The sequence below is a fragment of the Mus pahari genome, chromosome 14 (genome assembly GCF_900095145.1).
Source record: "Mus pahari chromosome 14, PAHARI_EIJ_v1.1, whole genome shotgun sequence".
In the NCBI taxonomy this organism is placed as follows: domain Eukaryota; kingdom Metazoa; phylum Chordata; class Mammalia; order Rodentia; family Muridae; genus Mus; species Mus pahari.
The window spans coordinates 18,407,950-18,419,222 of NC_034603.1; the positions used below are offsets into that span (position 1 = coordinate 18,407,950).

The 11,273-nt window shown below is 50.5% G+C and overlaps 1 protein-coding gene across 2 annotated transcripts in view; it reads left to right on the plus strand.

Moving 5' to 3' along the window:
- Window positions 1-10,872, plus strand: part of Tbc1d9b (TBC1 domain family member 9B) — a 38,038-nt gene extending 27,166 nt beyond the window's left edge. The window contains exons 16-22 of one of the 2 annotated variants that reach the window (XM_021211414.2): window positions 1,055-1,295; window positions 1,647-1,712; window positions 3,394-3,465; window positions 3,731-3,781; window positions 7,058-7,114; window positions 7,604-7,710; window positions 9,545-10,862. In XM_021211414.2, coding sequence (XP_021067073.1) covers window positions 1,055-1,295; window positions 1,647-1,712; window positions 3,394-3,465; window positions 3,731-3,781; window positions 7,058-7,114; window positions 7,604-7,710; window positions 9,545-10,255 — 1,305 coding nt within the window. In that variant the 3' untranslated portion in view covers window positions 10,256-10,862. Of the gene's footprint in view, window positions 1-1,054; window positions 1,296-1,646; window positions 1,713-3,393; window positions 3,466-3,730; window positions 3,782-7,057; window positions 7,115-7,603; window positions 7,711-9,544 lie in introns of both variants that reach the window. The other variant, XM_021211415.1, reaches the window with a different exon arrangement.
- Window positions 10,873-11,273: the final 401 nt, after the last annotated feature.

An 11,273-nucleotide genomic window follows, 5' to 3' on the forward strand; every position in this document is an offset into this window, starting at 1 on the left:
AACTCATGACATTCCATTTGGCCGCAAGCACCTTTATTCCCTAAGCTCTGTTGCCAGTTCCACACACCCAGCTTTTTCATGTTGGTTCTGGGGACCAAAGTTAGGTTCTCATGCTTGCATGACAAGCAGTTTACTGACTGAACTCTAACAGAGCACTCCTAAATAGCAGGGAAACAACAACAACAACAACAACAAAATTCAGCCCAACTCACACAGAAGGGGGAACACACCTACTCATTTAACTGAAAAGTTGCACAGCTTCGGGCATGGCTGAGTCAGGGTACTGAAACTGGCTGTGACATTCCTCTACCCCTGTTAAGCTCTGGGCTGCTTTTCCTGTAGGACTGTCCTGAGCAGCTCCTGGCTCAGGCTCTCAGGGACCCCAGTGGAAACAGAATTTTCTTTCTAAGTAGTTTTAGCAAAAGACACAGATCAGGCATTGGGATGAGTCAACCTAGGTGCTGTAGCTAATGGGTGGTTTGAGCCGCAACAAACCAGTGGTAGTGGCTAACCTACAGCCTTGTAACCCCTAGCCCAAGGGGGAGTCTACGCACAAATCTCAGGTGCGTCAAAAGGAGGGGCGCGGGGGCAAAGACGAAAGTTCACACTCCCTCTGTTTGGTTTGGTTTGGGTTTTGGTTTTGGTGCTGTGGGGTTGGTTAGTTGACTAATCGAGCAAGTGAGTAGTTGGGTATTTTGTTCTGTTTGGTTTTGAGCTGGGTTTTCTCTGCATTGCCCAGGCTTGCTTCACACTGAACTCTGGAGGTCCAGTGATCCTCCTGCCTCAGTTTCTTTAGTACTGAGACTGTGGGTCCACATTGCCAGTTCCTGCTGTCCTTTTCAGCTATCTTGGGTTCAGTTGCTGAGGTGGCCACACTGTGTCAGAACAGTCAAGTCCATGAGGCCCTGTTCAGTTCTTCTGCTGTGCACTAGAGTGAGGGATCCCGTGAAAGCTGAGGTATCTGGCCAGAGCTCACTACCCTAAGAATGTGGACAGATCAGGAAAGGCATCCTGGGGCCCCAAAGGCATTCTCACCAGACGGTGTCCCCTGCAGGCCAAGCACCTGGCAAGCCAGTACTGGGGTGGTAACCGCTCAGCAGCCATCCACCGAGACCCCAGCCTGCCCTACCTGGAGCAGTACCGGATCGATGCCAGCCAGTTTCGGGAGCTCTTTGCCAGCCTGACGCCTTGGGCCTGTGGCTCTCACACGCCTGTGTTGGCAGGCCGCATGTTCCGCCTCCTGGATCAAAACAAGGACTCATTGATCAACTTCAAGGAGTTTGTGACAGGGATGAGTGAGTGTCTCACCCATCTTTTAAGCACCAGTCAGTGCAGCTGTCCTTCCTGAGGCCAGCAGGGGGCGGCCTTGAGCCCTTGCCTATGACAGACCTCAGCAGATTCTTCTACTGTCCCTCTCCTTGCTGCTCTGGCCCCAAAGAAAGTTAAACTTTTCCATAGGGTCTTAGGGAAGCAGGAGGCCCAGGGCTCATTTGATCTTTCCTAGAGCCCTGGCTAGGGAAGACCCAAACCTTCCCAGAGTGTGGAGTCTCCATTAGAGCCCACAGGAAGGGTCTGGGGATGTGGCCTGCAGTGTGTTCCTGGAGTCTCCTTGCCAAGCTTGTCCCCTCCCTGGCCTTGATCCACAGGTGGGATGTACCATGGAGACCTCACAGAGAAACTCAAGGCGCTCTACAAGCTGCACCTGCCCCCAGGTGAGTGACCTCAGGCTTCCTGCTGTGGGCCTCTCTGGGCCCCTGGGCTGTCCAGAGCTGGATGTGTACCACAGAACTACCAACGTGCCACTGGATGGCTGTGGCCAAGAGGGAGAGTTAAGTGGAAGGGAGGCTCCGGGGCCTCATTCTGGGGCTGAAGTCCACCCTGGTGTTCTGAGCACAGGCCCAGGATGGGGAAAGGGCATGAGGGAAGATTCCAGTTGAGCTCCTCAGCCCATCAAGCAGGGCAGCATGACCCAGAATCCACGTCAGGGCAGGAGGCTATGAAGGAAGTACCAGTGAGGCACAGGGTCCTAAACTCTCTGTTCTTAAAGTAATTGTTAACCAAAGGTTCTTGTTTGTCCCAAAACAGCTGGGACACTGCCTAGGCCACCTGCAGGTCCTGTCACGTGTCCTCAGGGGCCCCACTTACATTCTTTCAGTAATGGAGCTCTTGTTTGGATGGGAAGTTTCCTGTGGGCAGCTGGTGTGAGCCAAGCTGAGAGGCTCAATGAAGCTGGCCAGCACATGGCTCCAGCATCCTTCATGTGTGACCAGAGCTCAGGATAGCCCCTAAAAAAGAGCTTTCCCTTAGCAGGAACCAGGTGCAGAAAGATGACAGTGATGGTCCAGGGTACCATTCTTCCCCTGGTGGGACCACCCTAGGCCTCCCCCTGGATAATTTACATACAGAATCTGCCTTCAGAATCGGCCCAGAGTAAGTTTGGGGTTGTAAGGCTGTGACCACCATTCACCTTGCACCCCTGTGTCTCACTGTGTACAGTAGTGCCCAGTTCACTGAGCTCCCCGATGATGGTTCTATGGGTAGAGCTGAAGGGGCTCTTGGAGCACAGCTCTCAAGCGAGGCTACTTTGCAGCTGGTGAGAGCCAAAGGCCTGGGCTGCATCAGAGAAGTGGGTCTGTGCCCACCACCTGAAGCTTGCTTCATCCAAGTACTGGACTGCTCGGGTCCGACCACCCGTCTGTGCCTTGCCTGGTTAACCCTCCCCTGCTCCCCAAGCCCTACCACATCCCCTCCATACAGCAGGAATAACAAGGTCACATAGACACACAGCCTTGGGGCTCTGAAACCTCAGGTTGCAGTCAGCCACTACCAGCGCATGTAGCATGTGGGACAGGCTAGGATATATTGATGTGGTATAAAGTATAAAGTAATGTGTGTGCGCGTGCGCTCACCCATAGGTGAAATGTTCTGAAGGAATCCGCTGAGCCAGGACCTTGTGTGTGGGAGGATAGTGAAGTTCACCAGGCCGCTGGGTAGATGGATTATTTTCTTACCCAGCACATGTACTGCATTTCCCAGAACAGTTATCAGGGACTTAGTTCAACCACAGAGCAAGCACTTAACATACAGGATAAACTGGGGTTCAGTCCCCAGCACACACACCCCACATTGTTAGAATCAAGGTAGCAAGTCAGACACATCTGTAATCCCACACTCGGGAGGCTGAGGCCGGAGGGTGGCTTGTTAGAGGCTGCCTGTACAGCGTGAGGTCCTGCCTCACCAACAAGTATGTCACCAACTCTACTTAACTTGTCAGGAGTTACAGTGAAAGGTGTTCAGCCTGGTGGGTCATAATTGGCCGAGAACAGCCTTTTCCTCTTTGACTAGACCTCCAAGTCCTCCCCTGTCCTTACTGTTGCTTCTCTTGGAACACAGCTCTGATCCCAGAGGAAGCGGAATCAGCCCTGGAGGCCGCCCATTACTTCACAGAGGATAGCTCCTCAGAAGGTGAGCCACTCCTGAGACAGCCAGCTCACCCAGCCGTGCTCTGCAGCTCTCCATCTTCCCCGGGGAGCTGTGTAGGAGCCAGCGGTCCCATAGTGGGCTCCGGGAGCATGCCACCCTGGGGTGCTCCCTGGGAGGGCCCCACAACACTTCCTGGGCCAGACTGGCCCCTGTAGACATTCTCAACTGTTGTTTCTCTTGCATCTCTGTCTCCCCGGACATGGGCTTCTCCCTCTGCCCTCTACACATCCTCTGCTGTCCCTTCCAGCATCTCCTCTGGCCTCAGATCTGGATCTTTTCCTGCCCTGGGAGGCTCAAGGTCAGTCCCTAGAGGGCAAGGGTGACCCTTTTGCCTCTGGGCTTCATCTTCCTTTACTCAGAAGCCTGGATGCTTTCATGCCCCGGGGACTCTTTGGAACTTTGTCCTGTGGGGATAAATCCTGAGAACAAACAGAGCCCAAGATGCTTCTGGTGGGGGCAATCTGCTGTAGATGGTCAGTGAGTAGGATGCACGCATGACACACGAGACACAGAGCAAGCCAGGCATCACCTCTGCACCCACGTGCAAAAAGCACTTGTTTGTAGGAAAGGAGTGCAGAATGCTGTCCTTGTGACTGTGAGACAGGTATGGGGTGGAGGAGTGGAGTGAGTGGTAGATGCTCCCCCTTGGGGAACCTCTTCAAGCCTCACAAGATTTTTTTATCACAGAAAATACATATGCAGAGTGCCTGGTGGGACACAACCTTTGTTGCATGCATTGCCCGTTGGGAATGTCTGACACGGTGAAGGCCATTGTGGGCCCTGGGTTTGGCAATTGAGCTGGTCATGTATGATGCAAAACTGACCATAACAGCTGGGAGTGTCGCTCAGTGTTCGAGCACTTGGTTTGCAAGTGCGATCCTGGGTTTTGTCATGTGGTGCTGGGAATGGAATTTGGGGTATAGTGATGCATGCCCCTAATCCCAATACTCTAAATAGAGGCCAAGATGGCAAGAGGAACTGGAGCTCAAGGTCAGCCTAGGTTCGTGGTGATTTTTAAAAAAAATAAATGGTCTGTAAAGAGGGTTCTGTGAGCAAAGGCACATGCTGCCAACCCTCATGACCAGAATTTGATTTCCAGAATCCACATAGTAGAAGGAGAGAACCATGTACATGCCATATACACATGCCATATACACATGCACACAAAAATTTTTAAGCCAGAGTGTAAAAGCTCACACCTTTAGACTGAACATTGAGGAGGTAGTAATAGGTGGAAGAGTTCCAGGCCAACCAGGGCTGCATACTGAGATACTGTCTCAAAAAACAAAACAGTAGAAACAACAAAAAGACTTAATTTAATTAATTTCAAGAATAAGGTCTGGGGATGTAGCTTGATGGTAGAACTCATGTGTAGGTTAGATATAGCCCCAGGTTCTGTCTCGAGTAACATAAAACAAAAATAAACAACAACAATAAAAAAAAACAAATCATTTTCCCAGGTGGGTGATATACATCAGAAAGTGACACTGACAGGATGATAAACAATGTACCAAGTCACCACTGTCTTGTAGACAGTGTTGAAGACTGATTGGAACTTGAACTTGAACATGACCTTAATTTCAAGAATTAAGTTAGAGAGGCTAGAGTGGTGGCTCGGTAGTTAAGAGTACTGGCTGTTCTTCCAGAGGACAGCCACATGGCCGTTCACATCATCTGCAACTCCAGTTCCAGCAGGTCTGATGCCTTCTTCTGGTTCCATGGGCACCAGGTATGCACAAGGCATACCTATGTACATGCATTCAAAACACCCATACCAGGAAAATAATTTTTTTTAATGTTTAAAAAAAAAACACAGCTTGGGCAGTAGTGGTGCACGCCTTTAATCCCAGCATTGGGAGGCAGAGGCAGGCGGATTTCTGAGTTTGAGGCCAGCCTGGTCTACAGAGTGAGTTCCAGGACAGCCAGGGCTACACAGAGAAACCCTGTCTCAAAAAATAAAAAATACAAATTATGCCGGGAGTAGTAATGTGCCCTTTCACCATGGCACTTGGGAGGCAGAGGCCAGCAGATCTCTGTGACTTTGAGAACAGCTTGGTCTATGCAACAGGTTCACTGAGTTCAGTAAAATGAATGTAAAAAAGAAAAGCTAGGCAGTGGTGGCACACGCCTTTAGTCCCAGCACTTGGGAGGTAGAGACAGGTGGATTTCTGAGTTCGAAGACAGCCAGGATTGCACAGAGAAACCCTGTCTCGAAAAACGAAAACAAAAGAAAAAAAAAAATGCAAGTTACAGAAGCCAGTGTACCTTCCATAACACTCAAACCCTGGGCAAACAAGGGTGCCCCTAAGCGTGTCCCACCTACTCCTAGGAAAGGCCTTGGGGTACACAGACCTATCCTTGGGCCCACGGAGCCCTGAGGCAACAGGGTTCCTGATCCACGCTAGGAACCTGAGCAGGGAAGTACCTGTCCTTCGTTTCTACCGGCACCATCCAGGAGGACTGTCCAGAGCTGGGATCTGCCTGGCGTCATCTCTTGAGGGCCCCCAACAGCCACGCTGCCTGAGAAAACCATTGGCTTTTGGAGAACTTCAAGTTGATGTTCACACATGCACAGCACAATGTGCCAACTTCAGCAAATGTAGCGCTTTATGAAATAATGGGCTAAGGGGTCAGCGAGATGACTCGGCATGAAGGGCACTTGCTGCCAAGCAGTCCCTGGGACCATGGTAGGAAGAACGACTCACAAATTGACCTCTGAGCTCCATGTATGCACTGTGGTGGCATGTGTACTCACACAAATCACTCATTAAGTAATGTAAAGAACAAACAAAAAATAGTAGGCTGAACACAGAGTCCTGTACAAAACCTCCCCCTGCTGGTGTGACAATCTCAGAAGGGATCACTCCTTTTTTTTTTTTTTAAGATTTATTTTTTTTTTATGTATGTGGGTTCACTGTAGCTGAACAGATGATTGTGAGCCTTCATGTGGTTGTTGGGAATGGAATTTTTAGGGCCGCTGCTAGCTCTGTGAGCTCCTGCTCGCTCTGGCCCAAAGATTTATTTATTATACATAAGTACACTGTTGCTGACTTCAGACTCACCAGAAGAGGTCGTCAGATCTCATTACGGGTGGTTGTGAGCCACCATGCGGTTGCTGGGATTTGAAATCAGAACCTTCAGAAGAGCAGTCTGTGCTCTTACCAGCTGAGCCATCTCACCAGCCCAAGGTTGACCTTTCTTTGCAGCAGGATTCATTAGTTGTCATGTTTGTCCCACAATGCATGTCATCATTCAGCGGGAGGCAGCGTGTGAGTCTTGTTTTCTTTTGATAATGAGAGAGTACCCCTTCATTTGTGGTGCTGGGGATGGAGCCCAGGGCCTAAAGCTTGCTCACCATGGACCCTGCCCCTGAGCTGAGTCCCCAGCAAGTGGCTTTTCTTAACTGGAACCAAGTGAAGACATGACCAGCTCTCCCTTGCCACAGTGTTACAGGGCTGGGCCCAGTCAAGCAGGAGGGCAGCATGGGGCCCCTACAGAAACACGGGTGTGACCTGTAAGGACTCATGGTTTGTAGTCAAAAGAATGTTCTCTGCTTTTTTCTGGTGTGTGGAAGCACTACTACAGGAGCAGCAGGAAGGAAGTGGAAATGAGGACACCCCGGAAAGAAGAGGTACAAGCCATCCCGACTGGTGACCCCAGGGGCGGTGGGACCTTATAGCCACCCTTGCTTATTACATTCCCTCTCTGGAATGGCACATGTGTGCTCTGACAGGGGCTGATGGCTCCGTGCATAGCCTGGCTAATCTGCTGCCCTCGTAGTGTGCAACCAGGGCTCCAGACTCACAGGAGCCTCTCTCCAGTCTTAGAGAAGACAGGTTTGGGCTTTTCATCAACTTAGGTCCAGCCTACTTCCACTAATTTAGGAGAAACCTCTGGGAATTTGGGGATGTTTCTAACCACTCCCTAAGTGCCAGATTGTGTAATAGTGCCCAAGTAACCTCGGGTCAGAGAGCAGCCCACAGCCTGCTTTCTCGCTTTCTCTTAAACAGATGGAGATTGATATCTCTCTCTCTCTCTCTCTCTCTCTCTCTCTCTCTCTCTCTCTCNTCTCTCTCTCTCTCTCTCTCTCTCTCTCTCTCTCTCTCTCTCTCTCTCACAGAGGAGAAGGGGACCAGCCCTCCTGATTACCGACACTACCTTCGAATATGGGCTAAGGAGAAAGAGGCTCAGAAGGAAACCATTAAGGACCTTCCCAAGATGAACCAGGTAGACTCAGTCAGAATCTATAATGTTTCTAGAGAATTCTGCCTATGTCTGGACTTAGTCAACTTCATGGTACTTGTACTCTGGCAGTTTCCTGTGGGTGGGAATTTTCTTCCCTCTCTCCAGAGCCTCTTAGTCTTGAATGGCTGTGAGTGATGATTTCAGAAAAATGAAAAACTACTTCTTAGACAGGTTTCCATGGTAATACCTGCTTAGGTTGACTCAGTATCCAGAAAGCACAGAAGCACTGGGGAAGGTTAATCTCCAATAGCCTCACACACTCACAACCTTTGAGAAGAGGACATTGACAGCACTCCAGTTCCTCCTGGGCCCAAAGCAGTCATGGTGTTCTCACAAACACCCAGCCAGCTCTCAGACTGGGCCTCACCCTAGCTGTGCCCAGAGAAGGCCCTGGTTCTGAGCACTTTTCCACACAGGCATGAAGAATGGGCCCATGGAACTGGACTTTATCTTGGACTCCCTCTAACTTACACCCAACTGACCCAGCATGCACTTATGTTGACATCACCCTCTGGAGCTCCATGGAAACAGGCAAAGTTACTTCTCTTTACTTCTGCTTTAAAAAGCCAGGCCGAGGAGATGGCTAAGGGTAAAGGTTCCTAAGCATGATCCCTGGAACCCGTGTGTCATAGTTAGGGTTTCATTGCTGTAAAGAGACACCGTGACCAAGGCAACTCTCGTAAAAGAAGCATTTGATTGGAGCTGGCTTATAGTTCAGAAGTTCAGTCCATTATCATCATAGTGGGAATCATGGGAGCATCCAAGCAGACATGGTGCTGGAGGAGCCAAGAGTTCTACATCTTGATCCGAAGGATGCAAAAGGGGACTCTGAAATTTCACACTGGTCAGAGCTTGAACATAAGACCAACCCCCCTCAATGACACACTTCCTCCAACAAGGCCACACCTCCTAATAGTGCCACTTCCTGTGGGTTAAGCATTCAAACACTTGGGGTTGCACACACCTTCAATCCCAGCACTCAGGAGACAGAGGCAGGAGGACCTCTGTGAGTTCTAAGCCAGCCTAGTTTATATAGTGAGTGTTAAGACAGCTAGGGCTATGTGAGAAACCCTGTCTCAAAACCCATAGCTAAGTAAGACGAAAATGACTACAGTGCTCCCATAGCAAATGTCTAGATGTTCATGGACTAGCTAGTCAAAAAAGCAAGAGACTACTCCAAAAACAAATTGCTAAGACAAGGATACTCCCAAAAACTATAAGTTATCCTTTGATCTCTACATGCATGTGTGAGTGCTTCGTTTTCTCTCTCTCCCCCCCTTTTGTGTGCACACACACACATGAACTCACACTCACCTCTTCCTGTTCCTCTCTCATAAAAAGCTAAAGGTACAAGGTGTGATGGCACCCACATTTATTCCCAACACCTGGAAGGTAGGTCAAGGTCAGCCTGGTCCACATATGGAGTAAGTGGGTGAGTGGGTGGATGGATGGATAGGTAGGTGGAGAGAGAGGAGAGAGGAGAGAGAGGAGAGAGAGAGAGGAGAGAGAGAGAGAGAGAGAGAGAGAGAGAGAGAGAGGAGAGAGAGAGAGAGAGAGAGAGAGAGAGAGAGAGAGAGAGAGAGAGAGAGAGAGAAACGAGTAAACAACCGAGAAGAAAGACTTTCAAAGGATTACGTGACAAAGGCTTTACCTTACAGTCCCCTTCCCAAACCTCAGTTTCCTAGCCTGGGTTTGTATCATCAAAATCCCAACAGGACTTGAGTGGCCTGTATCTTCCATTGGCTATAGGAGAGTGTACCCACCCACCTATAGCCACCTTTGTTTTGTTTTGTTTGTTTCTTGCTTTCTCCCTAAGGAGCAATTCATCGAGCTGTGTAAAACACTTTACAACATGTTTAGCGAAGACCCTATGGAACAGGACTTGTATCATGCCATCGCCACTGTGGCCAGCCTTCTCCTCCGCATCGGTGAGGTGGGGAAGAAGTTTTCGGCCCTGACAACCAAGAAGCCCAGGGATGGTGCCCACAGTGGGGATCACAACAGTGCCACAGAAGAGGATGAGCCACCCACACCCAAAGTCCATCAGGACCCAACACAGGAATGTCAGCCACCAGCTGCAGGGGACCGACAGGCCAAAGCCAGTGGCGACACGCATCTTGGGAAAGCATTGCAGGACAGTCATGGGATAGTGGAGGGAGGCAGTGGCGAGGGGCAGGGCTCTCCTTCCCTGCTTTTGTCTGATGATGAAACCAAAGATGACATGTCCATGTCCTCCTACTCAGTAGTCAGCACGGGCTCGCTGCAGTGCGAGGACCTCACGGAAGACACAGTGCTGGTGGGAGGAGAAGCCTGTAGCCCCACTGCCACCTCACGGACTGGGGGCACTGTGGACACAGACTGGTGCATTTCCTTCGAGCAGATCCTGGCCTCCATCCTAACAGAGTCTGTGCTAGTGAACTTCTTTGAGAAGAAGGTAGACATTGGACTCAAGATCAAGGACCAAAAGAAAGTAGAAAGGCAGTTCAGCGCCTCCAGTGACCATGAGCCCTCTGGGGTCCTGGGCTGAACTGTGAGATGGAAGTCAGTCTGTCTCCTTCCCTTCTCCCTGGCTGTTTTCTCCTCAGACACACCTGTTCCGGAGCAGGGTGTCGCAGAAGCAAAGGTCAGGTCCGTGCAGACCCAGTTGCCTTACAGGGATTCCCTAGGCCAGGGCAACCTCTCCCTCCCTGCTCTTGGTTGCCTGGAGAACCTGCTTGGAGCCTCCTGTACCCGTAGCATTAGAGGCTTTTGGATCTGTGCCTGCCTGCCTCTTGCCCCTGCACCCTGTGCTGTGCACACACTACACTGGTTGCCCCATCTATGGAAAGACCTACAGCCATGTGGCCTGGCCACCAATTGTCACTTTGCCAAGTGCTTGGGCCCCAAAGGATGCAACCTTCTAGACGTCCTCTGAAGTTCTTCAGCCTGAACCTGCATCTTAGGACTGAGGAACACAGGGGAATGTCTGTTGCATGGGTAGGAGCCTTGCACTGCACTCCTAACTTATGGAGGTCTCCATTCCTCCGCATCATTAACTTTGAAAGTGCACCCCTCAGGTCCTCCTCTAGTCCCCTGCCCTCATTTTAGTTGTCTAAAAACCACACTGTGCTCAATGCCTTAATAAATCCCTGAAAGAAAGAAAAAGCACACTGTGTGCAGTGCTTTCGTGTGGCTCTGAACCACCACCTCAGTCTGTCTTTTCCCAAATCAGGTGTGTGGCCCAGGAAGCGCTGTGGGAGTTCAGGACACTTGGCTGCCTGTGGTAGGTGGGGGAATTGCTAGACTTTCCATGGCACACAGTAACTGTAGTCACAGGTCTTAGGCTCAGTGTCCAAGGTGTATGAAGTATAGTGGATACATCCTCAGGCCTGAGTCATACCAAGCTGTCAGCTCTGTGGTTCAAGAAGCAGACATGGAGCCGGGCGTGGTGGCACATGCCTTTAATCCCAGCACTCGGGAGGCAGAGGCAGGCGAATTTCTGAGTTCGAGGCCAGCCTGGTCTACAAAGTGAGTTCCAGGACAGCCAGGGCTACACAGAGAAACCC